Source organism: Penicillium brevicompactum (genome assembly GCF_028827555.1).
Source record: "Penicillium brevicompactum strain IBT 35665 chromosome Unknown utg000001l_segment0_segment0, whole genome shotgun sequence".
In the NCBI taxonomy this organism is placed as follows: Eukaryota; Fungi; Ascomycota; class Eurotiomycetes; order Eurotiales; family Aspergillaceae; genus Penicillium; species Penicillium brevicompactum.
The window spans coordinates 7310404-7327766 of NW_026623203.1; the positions used below are offsets into that span (position 1 = coordinate 7310404).

A 17363-nucleotide genomic window follows, 5' to 3' on the forward strand; every position below is an offset into this window, starting at 1 on the left:
TAAATCCAGACCAAAACCATGAGAAAAGATCACATTAAATCCTTGAAGAAGTCTACAGTTGTTCAAGGAGAACGGGCAATGACGGAGTTTTTTGGAGGTTCCGCCGAGCCGAAGAATTCCCGTCCTGCTCCAACACGACTTTGCTTCATCCTCTCTACCAGCTCACCCACTCCTTCCCCCCACACCCTCAGGATGTCCTTCCGGCCGATGTTGCAACAGGTACGGATGCCGCCCGTAAATTGATTCCATTTGAGTTGGATACAATTGATTCCAAAACACCCGTTCCACGCTGACTCGTTCCTAGCGGGCTGTGGCTCCGATCGCAGCCACTCTCCTCGCAGGAGGCATTGCTTTGTACCCCAAGCAGACGGCATTTGCTGAAGTGCCCCGAGACAACGTATGAAAAAACTCGAACACATCTATGCTACAGCCTCGAATGGCCCGATCTGACACACGAGTGTTTCTCACATATAGCGCAAACCTATCTACGATGACTTCCCTGCCGATCTCCCCGAACCCTCCAAGCCAGCTGCCCCCGTCGCTGCTGCCGTCCCTGCCGCTCCTGCGGCCATCGAAGCTCCTAAGCTGATCTCCGCACCGGCCGCGCAACAGGCCCCCTCTTCGCCCACTCCGACAGACATCCTGACCGCTCAGGTCCGACAAGCTCGCCTTTTCCTTTACTCACACTCCCTTTCTGCCGAACAGGGCTTCAACAAGTTCCTGTCCAAGGCTCTCAACATCGAAAACTGCTTCACCAACACCGTTGCGTCCCTTGCCCCATCGCCCGAGTCCGGTGAGCGCCTTCTCCCCGGTGGTGTCTACGTTGTTGTGGCCGCCATGGCCGGCTCTATCGTGTCGCGCAACCGCGGTATCTTCCTTCGAGCTGCGTCTCCCTCGCGTTCGGTACCGCTGCCGCCTACAGCCTCCTTCCCGTGACGATGCGCAACGTCGGTGATCTGGTTTGGGAGTACGAGAAGAAGGTTCCCGCCGTTGCGGACCAGCACTTGGCTGTCCGTGAACGTGCGGAGCACATCTGGCTCACTGGACTCGCGCACAGCGGAATGGCGCGCCAGATGATGGAGGAGAAGATCGGTGACACCCGCAAGAAGTTGGAGGAGCTGGTCAGCAAGGGCCACTAGATACGACCCGGTTTTGGGGCTATAGAGCGGATTTGATTTGTTGCATATGTACGCCTAGAACTCTTATATCCGAAGACATAACCGGATTGGTTCCTTTTGTTTCCATTGTTTGGTCATTATATGTTCGGTACGAAGCCCTATGAGCGTATGCTTGTCCATGGGCTTGGTTTATATGATCGACATCAGTTTGAGTTCGTGGTACTCTACAATTTACTTGATTTCTTTTGTTACAGATATGCGGCGACTCCAGAAGTTACCTGGCTAGCCTCTTCGAACGAGGCCCAGCGTAAACAGCGTATTTCACATTGTGTGATATGGTTGGTATTCGTCATACTCTACATTAATTTCATCCCAAGGAAACCTTGATCATTCTTCCTGTGTAGGCCCAGGAGACCCTTCTGGTGCAACAGGCGTAGGTGCAGGGCTGTCTGAGTGATGTTGCGTGTCTCCAGCTTTCGGTGGGGGAGGCAGAGGTGTGCCATGTCGTGAGGGAGCATAGTCCTGCGCCCGACTCTTTTCTTCACCCTCGGCAAAGTAGTCATCAAAGGCTCTGTTGGGGGACGCTCCCGGTCGTGACTTGGCTGAACGACGGCCTGCCGGGGACCGGCTCTGTGAGGGCGAGGCATCGCGTGCTTGATTGGCGGCCAAAGGAGACGGTGCCGTTATGTTGGCCGGAACCAAATAGTTATTGGACGGGACTGCCGTACCAGACACATAGCTTGCAGGATCGCTCACTGGGGCAGCGTTGTCATTCTCGCGTGTCTCAAAGACAACCTCCCCAGGACCCTCAACCTCTTCTCCGAGTCCCAGCGGCAGTCGGTGCAAAGCACCAAATCCAAGCTCTGCACCAAGGGCTCCCTCGCCACCCCAGCCTCGGGTAGGAATAAGCTCAACCTCACGAACGACATCGAATTCACTGTTGTAAACCCACAGCACGAGCGTGCGGTTAAGGTGATCTTCAACAAGCTCTCCTAGTGCCGCCTCCCCTCTTAATGTCCCACTTGGGGTTCCGACGATATAGTCCGAGTAAGGCAGAAGACCAGCTCGGTATGCGGGACTAAGGGGCGACGGTACTGCAATGACATGCCAGATGTTCTGCGTAGAGGCGAGGGGAGCAAGCTGTAATGCGAGGCCAAGGGAGGGGTTGCTTGGTGGTACGGGATGAGTGACAGTGTGTGTTCGTTGACCCTAAGCTTATGTTGGCATTGCAAACGGCAGAGCAATGGGGTATGGGAAGCGCATTACCTTTGCACTCCAAACTTCAAGTGTCAAGCTTCCTCCAGCGCAATTCCGGCATTCTGTCGCAAACAAGTTGGGGTCCGGGTCTTCCTGTAGAGTGTTGTCAGTTGATGTGCCGAGATCAATAGTAGAATAAGGAGAGAAGACCAACAATCGTATGCCCGTTGATTCCTACGATAAAGTCGAACCACGGCTCCAAAGGCAACTCGGGGTCTTTATTGCGGAGGACTTGGAAGCCGAACGCGTTGTCGCTGGGACCAGATCGAGGCTGCTGGCCAGGCTCACCATCCAGCCGGCCTATGAAGCGATTTAATGCGCCGAACATGACACACGAATATGATCACAAATTGGAGTAAAATGAATGAATGAGGCTGCTCAAGTAGAAGCTGTGTTGTGACGGGCATGAGCTGGCCTGACTGCGGTGCAAACCATGCAAACACCCACATCTTTATCAGTTATCGAGAATCAATTGTCTTGACTTATCGCGACACTGCATCATGGCAGACGAAGAAGCGCCTCCTGAGGTGCATCACTACAGTAGTCTCCAAGAAGTTCCTTGGGACATTCAAAAGTAAGTTTCCCGAGCCACAAGGTTGACCAGGGCTAACCTCGACAGCTACTGGGCCCAACGCTATCAGATCTTTTCTAAGTATGATGAAGGCGTATGGTTGACCGATGATGCTTGGTTCGGTGTCACACCTGAACCGGTTGCCAAGTACGTCCCCTTGAACACTGTGTCTTGATAGTGTTCCTTTGGCTTATAGATCTTTAGCAAAATCGCCTCCCAAATTGCCGACTCGGCACCCGCTGGACGCATGATTCTGGTAGATGCATTCGCTGGCGCAGGAGGGAACACAATCGCATTTGCCCTGACTGGCAAATGGAAGCGCATCTACGCAATTGAAAAGAACCCTGCCGTTCTTAAGTGCGCTAAGCACAACGCCCGAATCTACGGTGTCTCAGACAAGATCACTTGGTTTGAAGGCGATTGCTTTGATATACTCAAAAAAGAGCTGAAAGACCTAGCACCCTACAGTGTGGTCTTTGCCAGCCCGCCCTGGGGAGGTAAGCTTACCTGATTCCTTCCTCATGTACTCGAGGGCTGTAGCTGATGTTTCTAGGTCCTGGATATCGCTCGGATCAAGTGTTCAACCTGAAGACCATGGAGCCATATTCACTCCAACGGCTTTATGATGAATACTCAACCTTTAGTCAACATATGGTTCTCTTTATTCCCAGAACCTCTGACTTGAAACAAATAGCCAAGCTGGTTCCCGATGGGAAAAAAGGGATGGTGATGCACTATTGTATGGAGGGAGCGAGCAAGGCATTGTGTATTTTCTATGGGGACTTTGACGTGGCACGACTCTCTCAATAATAATCTCTCAATTCACTTCCATTGTTCTCTGTTGCACTTGATTGTACTTATAATCTCTAATATCTCATTCATGAATTGATCATACATCTAAAATGTCTGGACTGGATCTGATCTGATCTATTTGAATGATCAGGCAGCTGATTGCCATTTGCGGTTAGCGCGATACGTCCCTCGCGCATTATCCTTGGGAACCCGTTTTCTCATCTGTGCCAACATTCCGTGATCTTTTGCGACGCCCTTTCGACTCCAACACACCGATGCGCCTGTGGTAACTCGCGCCGCCCTTCCGGCCCGCGTCTCAGCCTTTCTCCTCTGAGACTTCTCTCGCCTTCTAACCCACCGCACGCATCACACGCAACCCGCTCTTCCCGACGATTCAACGCACTCTGACACCGCGAACCGACATCCTGGCTCCTCCACCACCGCCCACCATGCCTCACGCAACCTCCAAGGCCGGTGAGGCCGGGGAGGACACCGAATTTGACGATGTGATGCGCCAGCTGAACAACTTCGAAAGTAATGCCAACATGGACTTCTTGGACCGAGACCTGGATGTTGGAGAGAAGGCGGACGATGCAATCGACTATGAGGATTTTGAGGATGATGACCTCCCGGAGGAGGAGGTCTTGGGATCAGCGGCCCCAGCCCTGCCTGATGTTGACGACGGTGGTCAAGACCCTTTCGCAAACCTTGGCTCGGACGATGCCGCGCTTTTCGGGAATGGTGATGATTTATTCGGCGACCAGGGTGAGGGCGCTCAGGCTCAGGATGATAACCTTGATGATCTCTTTGGCGAAGACTCATTCTCGCCCCCTCCTGCTGGACAGGAGGATCCTACCAAGGGCCTTTTCGAGGACGAAGAGATGCCGTTGACAGCAGATCCCGTTGAACTCCCGCCTCTTCCGACGGCCCCTGAACCGCAGCCCGAGCCAGTGCCCGCAGAGGAGGATGATTTCCCGGACGACGACAGCATCATGTCCGACAGCATGAACCCCAACGAACTTCGCGCTTGGAAACTCCAACAGGCCTTGTTCGCCATGTCTGGCCCAGAAAATCCGCCTGCGCCAGCGGAGAACCACGAAGAACTGTTGCATTCCCTGTTTCCTTCGTTTGACCGCAACACTCTTCCGCGATGGCTGGAGTTGATCCCCCACAAAAGGGCTATCTTCATTGGAAAACAGCCCAACAAACCGCCCAAGCCCGTCTTGCCCACGAAAGTCAACATCGAACTTGCACCTGACCAAGAGCGTACATTCAGAACCGGTCAGCCCCTCAAGCGAGGCCTGGACCATGAATCCCTTGGGATTGTGACGATCTCACAATCACCTCGCGAGGACGAGGACGAGGACACAAACGAGGACGCTGAAATGGGAGATGGTGATATGGACGACGACGAGACATTACCCGGTGGTTTCACCATGCAAGATCTTCGAACAATCTGTGTCGATTGGGATGTCAAAGACGATCTCTCTGTCACGGATGTCGATGATCAGCCCCTGCAACAGAACAAGAATGACTTTATTGATGGAGACGATGATGACTGGCTCATGGAAACCGAGGCTCCAAGCAAGAAGCGCAAAACGGGCCCGACTCCCATGGATGTCATTGCCTTGTCGCACATCGATATTCCACTGTTGGATGACCCCGAACAGGCGACAATGAAAATCGCCAAGAGAGTGACGATTGACCTCAACGACCCAAACATCCTTGTGGATGAATCGAGAGCGGATGCAATCGGCAACAAGCCCAAGCACGCTGCTCCCCGTACCAGAGACGAGGTGGATCTGAACTTGACCCGTCGTCTCACCCAGCGATACAACATCTCGAACGATCAAGCGTACGACATGCTCAAGCAGAACCACCAGAACAAGATCCGCAGTACCCTCGGCAATGTGACACTCGAGCACGGTCTACCAGCTCTGCGCCTCCAGTGGCCTTACTATAAGACTGAGCTGGGCAAAGCCGAAGCCAGATCCTTCCACCGACCCGCCATGTCATTCCGCCCAGGACAAACTTCATGGTTTAAAAACCCTGTCTACATCAAACGCAAGCAACTGCGTGGCCGGGATGCAAAGAGCATCTACGACTCTACCCAATCGCTGTCCATGGGTGATAACTCCAACGTCTTGCTCGTGGAATATTCCGAAGAAGTTCCCATGTCACTGGCTAACTTCGGAATGTGCAATCGTTTCATCAATTACTACAGACGCAAGAATATCGATGATCCGACTCGCCCACGAGCAGAGATCGGTGAAACTGCCGTTCTTCTGCCTCAAGACAAGAGTCCCTATTCCATCTTCGGTCATGTTGACCCCGGCGAGATTTCCCCAGCAATTTCAAATTCCATGTACCGAGCACCGCTCTTTCCGCACCAAAGCAAGCCTACGGACTTCCTTGTGGTTCGCAGTACCACCGGCGTCGGCGGCAGTACCTACTACTTGCGCAACATCGAGAACTTCTACGTTGCCGGTCAGCAGTTCCCATCAGTTGACATTCCTGGTCCACACTCACGTAAAGTGACCACTGTCGCAAAGAACCGTATGAAGATGCTGGTGTATCGCTTATTGAAGAAGAGCCCAGACGAGCGACTTGCAATCAGTGATGTCACAGCCCATATTCCGAACACCACGGATATGCAAAACCGACAGAAGGTCAAGGATTTCCTGCAGCACGACAAAGACACCAAATACTGGAAGCCACTGGACCCGACCCTTCCTGATCAAGATACCATCCGTTCCTGGGTTCAGCCCGAAGATGTTTGTCTTCTAGAGTCCATGCAGGTCGGCCAGCAACATCTTCACGACACTGGATATGGCAATGATGCCGAGACCGGTGGCGATAACGAGGAAGACGAAGAGTTTGAGAGTTTCGAGCAACAAATGGCCCCATGGAAGGCGACCCGCAACTTCTTGCTAGCATCCCAAGGTAAAGCCATGTTGAAACTTCACGGTGAGGGAGATCCTACTGGCCGTGGCGAGGGATACAACTTCATCAAGACAAGCATGAAGGGTGGTTTCAAGGCCATTGGCGAGAGTGTGGAGGATAAGCTTGACGCACAGCGATTGAAGGAGCTCGGTGGTCACAGCTACAACGTTGCCCGTCAGCAAAAATCCTACGAAACATCCATCCGCCGCATCTGGGATGCTCAAAAGGAAAGCCTCTCCTCCACCATCGAGCATTCCGACCAGGAGAGTGACATCGACCAAGAGGACGACTATCAAGAGCAGTTCAACAAACCGACTCCACGTTCCGAAGCACCGACCCCTGGTCCATATCGCCGCGATGACGAGACCACCAGTCAATTCAGTAAAATGAGTTTCAACAGCCAGCGCGGCAAAGTCCTTCGCATCACTCGCCAAGTTGCAGCAGAGAACGGCGAGATTGTGGAGAAGGAACAGCTCATCTGGGATCCTCGGGTCATCAGACACTACATTCAACATCGCCACACCCACGAGGCCATGAACACAAAGCTGGAATCACTCAAGCCTACCGGCGACGCCGAGGTTGATGCCCGCAACAGAAAGCTCATCGAGGCCGAACTCAGCCGTCTCAACCGCAACAAGGAGCGCCGCTTCGCCCGAGAGAAGCAGAAGGGTATTCCTCGTGCCGGTGATCCGGATGGCAAGCCCGCCGGTACCCAGCGCAAGTGCGCCAACTGCGGTCAAGTTGGACATATAAAGACAAACAAGAAGCTCTGCCCCTTGCTCAATGGTACCATGAAGCCAGAGGACCGAGTCACAGATTCAGCCTTCTCCATGAGCGCCCCGGTTTTGTGATCTGTGCCGTCTATGCCAACCGTTCTTGTTCCCAACCTTTCATTCCTCAATTTACTCAGAACTTGATACCCCTTCCGAAATCTTCCTTGTCCTTTCAAGAACAACATACTTTGTTCAATACCCGGTGTATATGCCTGCTGGGTGTGCGTTAATAACAGATGAGGTGAATTTCCATGCTGTTTCCGTGGAGCCCCCGATACCACTTATTTTTAGTGTTCATTCAACTTCGATGAAGTTAAGCATAGCACAATTCAATTCATGATGAGACTTACGCTTCTTCCAAGTTGTCTGACTGTCCTAATCCCTAATTAGCACAGCCCTGGAGCTCTGGAGCTCTGGAGAGACTCGTAGATCTACGCCGGGCGCTGAAACGATCCTACCCCATCCCGGAGAAAATTTGTTCGGAAGGTAATCCTTGATTAGACTTTATTTTGATGATACATTAGAAGGAGGGTGGTGTAGAAATAAAGGCCCAAGGAAGGTGAGTGGTGATCCCCGAGGGCATCAAACCAGGATGATGAGAGGGCTCTATGGATACATTCAACCTCAAAACAGAGTGATCTTCGAACCAAGTACAATCCACCAAACTGTGGCTGATTCCAATACACAGACAAGCGGGGACGCTAACGAGAGGTCATGTCGTTGTTCATGAGGAAAAGAGACTGGCCAACTCGCCCCGTGAAGAACGTGAACGGCCTCGTTCCGAGCTGAAAGCCAAAGCAACCTCATTAGGGCGCCGGTATGTATATCCTAAGAAAGCGCCGTTTTTGCGGATATCCAAAGCAGCCTTGTTCAACTGCTTATCACGAAGAATTTTGTCACGAGGCCGCTTCTTCTCTTTTTTCTTGTCGATCACATTCGCCTTATTCGGGGCGGGAGTCGTCGCAGCTCCAGCAGATTGATCTCCAACGACGGGCTTCTCTGTTGGAGCCCCTGCTTCAGCACCAGGGCAGGTATCTTCAGACTGTTGCTCCGGAAGTTGCGCATTTTTTTCTAATTCACTAACAGCATTCTCGAAATACCGGGTGTCTTCCCAGTTCCTCACCCTAGGTACCATAGGTGGCTGGCACAGATGCAGGTCCTGCCAGCGAATGCCTCTGAAGAAGGGATGAATCTTGATGTCTGTGGCATCATTGGGGTACACGTAGTAGCTCGAAATATTTCTGTACCGTGTGTTCATCGAGTACAGTATCTGCTTTGAGACAGGACGTCCGATGAGAACGTCATTCGACCGATACTTCGGGGAACACAGGCGATATTCACGTTCTTGGAGTATTCTGGTCATGAGGTCGAGAGCTTCCGCAGAGACAAGTCTGTCTGACGGCTTTTCCCGGGGAAATTGCAATGTCTGGCTATGTTGCTGCATGAATGTCAGTTTCGAAGGTGAATCGATCGGATGACGTACTCACAAGAATCTTAACCTTGGTATCATAGCGGTTCTCGCAAGCAAAAGGAGTAAATCCATACAGACACTAGATTATCATCAGAGTGTGCTCGCTGCTGTTCATGGTGCTGAAGGAACTGACCTCATATAGAATGATGCCCAAGCTCCACCAGTCACAACGGCCATCATACATCTCACCTCGAATGACCTCAGGGGCCATGTATTGACTGGTTCCAACAACACTTCTAGCAAACCTGCGCCTCCCGTTCTCTTCTCGCCAGGCTAACAGATCTTCACAAGGGGGTTGGTGAGAAGCATAATCACCCGCACTCGGTAAGTTGGTTCCAGGAGCGAGCTCATTGTGTTCGGCACCCGGTTTCTGATCTTCGGCATCACCTTTCACCTCAATGCCGAGCTTTTCTATCAAAGTGTACCGCTGACTGTTGTAGTAATCTTGATCATGAGACCAATGGCCGTTGAATGCCAGTCCAAAATCGGAGATTTTCAAATGACCCGAGGCTGAGATGAGAAAGTTGTCAGGTTTGACGTCCCGATGAATCCAGAAGAGTCGATGTGCCTCCTCGATACACAAGATCATCTCGGCGACGTAGAACCGTGCCCAGTCTTCTCGGAGAGTATCCCTGCGGATCAGCAGGCTCAGGAAATCTCCACCGATCATATAGTCCATCACAAGATATAGATTGTGAGTGTCTTGAAAGCTGGAAATCAGTGGAACAACCCAGCGAGAGCTTGCAGAGGCAACTAGAAAGTCTCTTTCTGCTCGGATATGACCCTCCTGACAGTTGCGGATCATCTCCGTCTTTTTGATGACTTTCATGGCGTAAAACTCTTTTGTTTCACCAGTCATATACCTCCGACGGGTCTGCTTGGCTCCCTCTACAGCAGACATCAGAAGACCAAGAGGCTTTGACCTACTGCTGGTACTCGTGTCATTGACGGGTAGGGTTTTGTCGTTATGAGCCACCTTGAGATCAGAGTCGAGTTTTCGAACCAGACGCACGACACCGAAACTTCCTTTCCCAAGAACCTTGATAGCCTTATATCCGGCAAGAGAGATTCTCCCATCGTCTTCCGTGCCATGTTTGTTCGATTTAAGGACACGACACTGACGAAGATAATCATTTTCGCCCAAGATCCAGTTGTGCATCGTCATCAATTGTTCCTCTGGAGTAAGCTCGAACGCGTATATCTGTCGCTCTAGCTCCAGTTGACGGTGCTCTCGCGAGTTTTCACTGTGAAAGATAGAGCTGAAGTGCAGTTCGAGGCATACTTTAGCCACTGCAGTGTTCTCTACCGTCTTGATTGAGGGTAATATAGAATCCTCTTTTGCGTCACTCAAATGCTCCGAATCGTTTTCAGTCACTGCAATCAAAGGCCATTGATTCACTGGGTTTGATTGTTCATGTTCGTCGTATAACTTGACCTTATCCGACGAGGGAGACGATGCGCAAGTTGTCTGAGGAGTGAATGTAGTTGACTGTTTACTGAAAGGAGATCCAGTGCTGCTGGGTGAAGTGGAAGGCTCGGAAACGTCGTTGGCCCCGTCGCCTTGCTTGCTCATATCTTCTAGTCCTGGTTGATCGACTCGAAGAATACTTGGTCGAGCGCGGAGACCCGTACGGCGAATGACAGTGGGCTGACCCAACGCCAATGAGATCTTGTGCGAGAAACGATTGACAAACTTGGGATTAGTTGGGGTCGGTTGCTCAGCCATAGTTGGTGTTTGGCTTTCGGTTGCGACATTACGTTGCAAGATATCCTCAGCTCCTGGCTCGTTCCGTGGTTCAGGTGACGTCTGTAAGACAAACAGCTGTTCGGATAGTGTCTCTACTGTCTCCATGGGAGTATTGCAAGAAGGAGTGACAGGCAGCGGCTCACTCCGCGGGGACTCGGCCTCAGTCAGGTATTGTGGACTGTCGTTACCATCGCCACCCGGAGAAGAGATAACAGTCGGATGTGCATTCTCCGCATCTGCTTGCATATAATTAGAGCAGTCGGTGTCCGTAATTGACTCCTTGTTGGCTGTGATGCATGCTTAGTGAGTTGGATCCCAAGTAAGTACACAGCCACTCACCCTTTGAGCCACGCAATCCTAGAAGTGAGAGGATTCGGGAGCCACTCCTCGAGATACGGACTCGGATTCGTTTTCTTCGCTGTCGTGAGCCACCGGAATCCGAGGTCGGGCTTTCGGACGAGCCAGAATTGGGCGGAGAAGCATCCTGCTTCTCGGAAGCGACTTTGGTCGGAATCCAGAGATTGAAACGACTTCGTCGGGTCTCCGTACGGGCGGTCATATTGATCAAGGAATGAATTGTGAGCAGACTGCTTAACGATATGGGTAGTGTGTGGCAGAGCAATTGATGGTAATCAGACGACAACCGTCGTTGGGAGGGCAGCCACGTCCTGGGGCAAGCACAACTGGAAGCATCAGGATTGTACCCAAATTGGTTTCCTCAAAAGCCAGACAGTCCAGTTTCCATAGAGCTTATGTTGTACTTAGATTTCTCCAACCCTTGACGTGAATGATTCGGTGGTGGGCTTCTCCAGAGCATGTAAATATCCTCCCATTTCATGATGAGCTACCATCCCACCTGGGCAGGCTTCAGCAATTTGAAACCCAGCTCACCAAACTCATAAATAGCATGATACAACTTGTAGTGGCCTTATTGTGGACAATAATGATCCCATTCCAGAGACTGGATTTCGTCTTTGAAGTTTGAGTGCTTGATGAACGACGTGAATTCAGTGTATGCTTCTATATCGTCGTAACACAGATGACTGGTCATTGAACCAGGGATCAGCATCCACAGTCAGATAAATACTAGTTTTGCCTTATCTGGGGTTGTATCTTGACGCTGGACAAGCTTTCATAATCTTCATGCATAACAAAGATGAAGCTACTCCGTGCTGGAGAAAGCTTCGAAAGTCAACTCCGAGTTATCAATCGTAAGAAATTCACCAAGGCTGCGATAGCCCATAGCATCAGATCGACCATGGAACTATCTCACATACATACGACAAAGCGATTATGGCCACGCTAGTCCGAGGTCATGCCCCACAAAAGTATCGGCAAGAGCCTTGCGACCGGCCGGGCCACCATATCCTGACTCTTTCTACAATTACAACTACGGAGTGCTTGTAATCCGTATGGAGAATGATGCCATTTTTTCTTTTAGAGAAACAGTGGACTGATCTCTGCGGATCGTAGTGTCGCCATGATGTGGATCCAAGACGACTCGAGATAGCCCTGAACCCGCGCGATTGAGACATTTGCCAAAAGCCCGAATTTCGGCCGAAAATACGGAGTACGGAGTAGTCTAGCGCGAAATGGGGCATGGTACAGAGATTGATCCAGACGGTGTGAGGATCACTGCAGTAAGGTAAGTGCGGCTAAAATAGCCGATCGGCCCTCTTCCGATCCGACTGCGGCGATAGAGAGATAGTACGGAGTAAGCCCAATTCATTACACTCTCTTGCCCAGGTGCGAATACTGCCTTTACAAAGGAACGAGTAGATAAGCTGTGGGGCTGCGAAAATTTGCTCGACAAAGTAATAATAGTGCGATCTGCACGATCGGAAGTTGCACGAGTAGTATCCGCACCCCTGCATGCGGTGGAGCATGGGACTTGGAGGCAATTCTGATTTTGACTAGAGTCGGATGGGTGCCGAGTACCAAAGATGATGTGTTCAGTTTGCGATTTCACTAAAGTAGGACGACTTTTTGATATATAATCCTCTGACTCACCTGGTATACGCCGAAGTTCCATTCTGGTACGTATATCTTTTTAAAGTTAATTAAGGTTTCTCCCACGGTCACTTTAATTATAGTTTAAGGAGTCGAGTCATATCGAGTCATATCCACAGGGTATGTCCATAGATAATTTATTGGGTATTAGATTGTTATTCTATGGCAAGTGCGTCACAAAAAAACGGAAGAAACTCCCGAGGTCGAGGCAATCAAGTACGCGCCGCTGCCGCTGAAACTCGGCGCACACATGTCACACGCTGGTCAAAATCGAGTCATTAAAGTTTGACTTTACAAGTGTGAGTTGCAAGCCGCATATATCCCATATATCCCTGTCTTTTTCAAAAGTTAAAAGTCGAAAGATCGTTGGGAAAATTAGACAAAGCCTTGGAAAATGTCAGCGAAGCACAATGACCAGCTAGAATATTGCTTCCGGAACTCACCCATGAATCAAGCTGAGCCCACCAAACCGACCCTTCCAGACTTTCAAGAAATCCCACATCGTCTCCTGTATTAAATCCCAATTCGGCTGGCTGCATGGCGGGGAACCCCTCCGTCGGAGTGTCTAATGCATCTGGACGGACAGCCGCATGATCGGCGGACTCTGACAAACGGGGCTGATAATGTTCAGCGGGATGACCCATGTCAATCCAGAACTCATTTGAGCCAACCTGCCGATGGACCTCCTGTCTCAGCTCTTCAAGAATGATCCCGTAACGTCGACTGGGGCAATTCTTCCGTGTGGCTTCGGCAAGATGCTTTTGGCAAGTTTCAGCCAGTGAAAAAAGCACACGCAGCTTATCAGGATCCCCGGGACTTGCGGCTGAGGAAACGGAAACTGAACTTGATGCCCCCATCGACGTTCGATATTGTTGAATTGTATGGATATAAACGACTAGGATAGCACAAAAGCATACATAGTGTGTAAACCAGAATGAATGGATGAGCACGTTTTGCTGCGCGAGATCATCGATTATGGTCATGATGTCCTCAGCAGCCTGTATGCATTTGTGAACATGAGAGCTGACCATTGGATGTGGAACTTTGGGTCTACGGCTGAGGTCCGTAAAGTCGCTGAGAAGGAATGAACGCGTGACGTGGATCATGGCGTGTGAATATGCAAGTTGAAGAACTTGACTTTGGCGGCAAAGGGGCGGGATCAGGCTGGATGGGCGGACGCTGTTGAACAAAGGCGGAACTGTTTCTTTCCATTTTTCAAGCTCCGAGGTTAGTCTGACGGCGGTTTCGAGGGGAGAGTCTCGAGATATGGGATAGATGCTGTACAGTTGTCGTGATATGTCGCCGAGTATTCGTCCGAGTCTATGATGATGATGATGATTCAACTTAGGATTTGACGCCATGAAGAGGTGGAAGGCAAGTTGGACTAACCGATAATGAAGAACAGAAGCGATCATCATGCTATCTGTAGATCCTGTACGACGGGTCGGATCTTCTTCCAATAAATCATCATCATTCATCTCGTCGGGAAGGTCTTGGTCGATATCCTCATCGTGTAACAATCGAGGTCTTCCAAACATTATACTTAGATATTTGTCTAAAGTATACACGCTCCAAAAGATGCGCCTTCGAAGCTCCAGCTCCAAACACGACCCTCCGTTTTTAGACAGCTTGCCTGACAGCCTCCTGTGCAAACCAAGCGCAGTGACAAGCTGTGTGGTCGTGCCGAATGAGTACCAGCATTCGTTGGCGCGCGAGGAGGACAGCAGGTAGAGACATTGACATAGTCGAGCCTGTATCGTTTCCAATCGCGGTGGCCCAACTTCAAGAGAAGACATATACTTGGAGGCTGCGAACCAAAGCTCACTATAGACATTTAGTAGGAAATTCCACTCCTGCTTGGGGAAGAGCTTGATCTTGACCGCGCTGACCTTTCACTTCGTCCTCCTGGCACTCCACCAGGCCTCAGTTCCATGTATAGATTGCTCACAGCAAAGATCATGAGAACTATAGCAGTTCTAGCCACCATATTGCCTATAGGAAGGTTGGCGAGACTGATATTGTGTTGGTAGACCTGCCTGGTCCATTCTTCGACATTACCCCGATGAATGAAGCGATAAGTCACCATCGAGAAATCGAAATAAATGCCCACTAGCTCTAAAGCCTTCTCCAAAGACGGGAGGGTAAATTCAGCTTCCGGTGAGTGAACGTAAGGTTTATCGCCAAACATGAACACCGCCGTATTTTGTGACGATTCATATTGATGCTCACCCGGATAACGCGTTTCGTCCTGGTGCAGACGACTCCAGACACGATTGATGAACGATACGCCAGAAGAGGGACCAAGATAATTACCCTCAAGGTCAGTTGATCCAGGCTCGGGCGAGTGCCGCGATGATGGAATGTGATGGTTTGGTTTTGTAGGTAGACCGCTGTTCTTCAAATCCCGAGCACTGCGCGAATGAGGGCTGCTGGAAGTGCGCCTGCACTCGGCATCAAATGCACCTCGCTCGTCTGCTGCATGCGGGCTGGGCGAGGCCGGTAGAGGTTCGGGGGTAACCCCCGAGAATAGGCTGCATTGTACTTGCACGGTAGCGACAATCGCGTGCACCTTGTACATGGGAGGGTACCCGTGCAGCGTGTTTTCTTTACTTTGCACGAATCACAGGCCCTAGTGATCTTTTGCCGGGGGACCTCGGTATGTTTATTCGATACATCAGATGCTTTTCTTTTGCGAGATTCTGCTGAAGCATTTCCACCTGAGATCGGCTGAGGCACGGGAACTCTGGTGGGTTCCATATCCCGTCTGAGAAATATTACCCTAGCAGACCAAATTAGGTATGGTTTGCAGAAAAGCTTCAAAATCCAGGGCTGATGGAGAGGAGAAGTATCCGGGATTTGGGAAAACGCGATCTCGGCAAGTCTCCGGTCGGCGCGGGGATACCTCCACCCCCCAGATTTTAACCTCCCAGGACAGCAACTTCCAAGGTTCGGAAGCTTCACAACCACCTGTAATAAGCAAATATGATTTTCTACATACAGAGCGTGCCTTCAGAATACGGATTAATCAGTCCACCTCGTTTCGATTTCCGAGATTGCCCCACGGCACTGTCTCGCGTACTTTACCGCCACATTAGATAGGTTTGCATAAAACCTTGGTGGATCTGCAGGGATACCAGATAGATTGATGTATATGCTAAGCCAACGAGGCAGGAAAATGCTACAACTTGACCGTGCCCATGAAATGGAGCCACGCCCAATGTAACACACCATGAACAAGCTCCGCCCCTGTGATGTCAAGGCAGACGGCGGTGCATCTGGTAGAATATTGATGAGTAGCGAGATTATGTGAAAGGTCATAGCATCCAATTTCAACGTGAGAAGAGCCGAGTATTCAGCTTGCGGGCCTTGTGATGTCAAGATGAACGTGGCGATAAACGTGGAGTTGCTGGATCAAGTATTGGAGACTTCGTCACGGTGATTGAAGGTGACCAAACTATGCACAAAGCTTATCCAAAGAGCCTGCGTGACGGTGAGCGGGAAGTATCGAATCTCGTTGGCTGTTGTAGTACAGCATCATATGGCTTTGGCTGCATGTGCGACGCTGAAACCAGCCAGAAGATCCTAACTGGTAGACGGCTGGAAAAGCCCTTTTTTCGTGTCTCCAGGCATGTTTAAGATCTCAATCAGGTGCAAGTCATTATTAGGCGCAATCCAGTGTGGGATTTTGAGGGCCTCGGCTGGATTCAGGCTCTGCTGTGGAATTTCCAAGACGGCCAATTTGATGAATATATGCAAGGAAATACAATGCTAGGCCCCCAGCAAAATGGTAGGAATTTTGGTCAAATTGCAGCATTTCCATATGTCTCGCAATAAACACAAAATTAGAGTCGGTCACACAGCCCTGGCCAATGTGACAACTGTCCGGATGACTTGCTCAAATCCCAACGCAAGAGTAACGCAAGAATGACAGCTCTAAAAGACACGCTATTAAGCACCCAATCTAAGTCGGAATTGCAGGTGAGATATGATCGCCGGAGATTGGTAGGGTTACGCACGCGGTGCGTGTGATCGCATGGAGCGTAGGATCAACTCAACGAGGTGAGTTGCCGTAGTAGCTGCCCATGTTATTGGTGTTATTGTTGTTATTCGGGTTGAAGTTGAGAGTGAGGTTTGGGTCGTGGGGGCCTTGATTGCTGAGGGAGCCCGGCTGACCGACGTCATTTTCCAAGATTTGAGAGAGGGTGTCGCGAATCTGCCTTGGATCTGCTCCAGACCGAATGGTGTCCACGATCAATTGCACTGTCTGACCATCACTTTCTCGGATCAGATTGATCAGATCGTCCAAGAACGACCGGAAATGATCCAATTGGTCTTGGGTTCTTTTGGCCGAGGCTTTCCGCCGTCTGTCGGCGGCTTCGTCGAAGACACAATCACGGGCGTGGGTTGAACATTCGGTGCAGTATGGAGGGCCGGTACACTAGTAGCAAACAGAGTCAGTCATGGTAAAAATGAGCGAGTGGAATGTGAAGAGAAAGGGAGGGAACGGGCTGTGTACCCTAGTTCGGCGTCTCTGACACTCGGTACAAGCCGTCGAAGCCCGTCTCATGCGCTTCTCTTCTGGTGCACTCCCACCACCAGGGCTTGCACCTCCATCTCCTCCGCCTAAGAGCTGGGTTCGAGGCGCGAGAGGCCGATAGCCCCGAGGGATTGGTTCACTCAT

General features: G+C 50.8%; 7 protein-coding genes across 7 annotated transcripts; 3 read left to right on the top strand and 4 right to left on the bottom strand.

Moving 5' to 3' along the window:
- Window positions 1–18: 18 nt before the first annotated feature.
- Window positions 19–1139, top strand: N7506_002366 (MICOS complex subunit MIC26/MIC27; the record flags this gene model as incomplete). The annotated part of the gene is made up of 4 exons (XM_056951662.1): window positions 19–219; window positions 305–397; window positions 475–903; window positions 969–1139. The coding sequence occupies 4 exons, from the start codon at window positions 19–21 to the stop codon at window positions 1137–1139; spliced, it is 894 nt and encodes a 297-aa protein (XP_056817577.1).
- Window positions 1140–1505: 366 nt separating this feature from the next.
- N7506_002367 (uncharacterized protein) lies at window positions 1506–2703 on the bottom strand (the record flags this gene model as incomplete). The annotated part of the gene is made up of 3 exons (XM_056951663.1): window positions 1506–2327; window positions 2385–2468; window positions 2530–2703. The coding sequence occupies 3 exons, from the start codon at window positions 2701–2703 to the stop codon at window positions 1506–1508; spliced, it is 1080 nt and encodes a 359-aa protein (XP_056817578.1).
- Window positions 2704–2875: 172 nt separating this feature from the next.
- N7506_002368 (RNA methyltransferase) lies at window positions 2876–3756 on the top strand (the record flags this gene model as incomplete). Its single annotated transcript, XM_056951664.1, has 4 exons — window positions 2876–2949; window positions 2995–3093; window positions 3151–3443; window positions 3500–3756. The coding sequence occupies 4 exons, from the start codon at window positions 2876–2878 to the stop codon at window positions 3754–3756; spliced, it is 723 nt and encodes a 240-aa protein (XP_056817579.1).
- A 431-nt stretch (window positions 3757–4187) lies between these two features.
- N7506_002369 (uncharacterized protein) lies at window positions 4188–7532 on the top strand (the record flags this gene model as incomplete). The annotated part of the gene is made up of 1 exon (XM_056951665.1): window positions 4188–7532. The coding sequence occupies one exon, from the start codon at window positions 4188–4190 to the stop codon at window positions 7530–7532; it is 3345 nt and encodes a 1114-aa protein (XP_056817580.1).
- A 646-nt stretch (window positions 7533–8178) lies between these two features.
- N7506_002370 (uncharacterized protein) lies at window positions 8179–11231 on the bottom strand (the record flags this gene model as incomplete). The annotated part of the gene is made up of 4 exons (XM_056951666.1): window positions 8179–8892; window positions 8942–9004; window positions 9059–10959; window positions 11012–11231. The coding sequence occupies 4 exons, from the start codon at window positions 11229–11231 to the stop codon at window positions 8179–8181; spliced, it is 2898 nt and encodes a 965-aa protein (XP_056817581.1).
- Window positions 11232–13023: 1792 nt separating this feature from the next.
- Window positions 13024–15260, bottom strand: N7506_002371 (uncharacterized protein; the record flags this gene model as incomplete). Its single annotated transcript, XM_056951667.1, has 4 exons — window positions 13024–13068; window positions 13126–13960; window positions 14072–14506; window positions 14572–15260. The coding sequence occupies 4 exons, from the start codon at window positions 15258–15260 to the stop codon at window positions 13024–13026; spliced, it is 2004 nt and encodes a 667-aa protein (XP_056817582.1).
- A 1473-nt stretch (window positions 15261–16733) lies between these two features.
- On the bottom strand, window positions 16734–17363 carry N7506_002372 (Zn(II)2Cys6 transcription factor domain-containing protein; the record flags this gene model as incomplete). Its single annotated transcript, XM_056951668.1, has 2 exons — window positions 16734–17120; window positions 17199–17363. 2 exons carry the CDS (start codon window positions 17361–17363, stop codon window positions 16734–16736), a joined length of 552 nt encoding a protein of 183 aa, XP_056817583.1.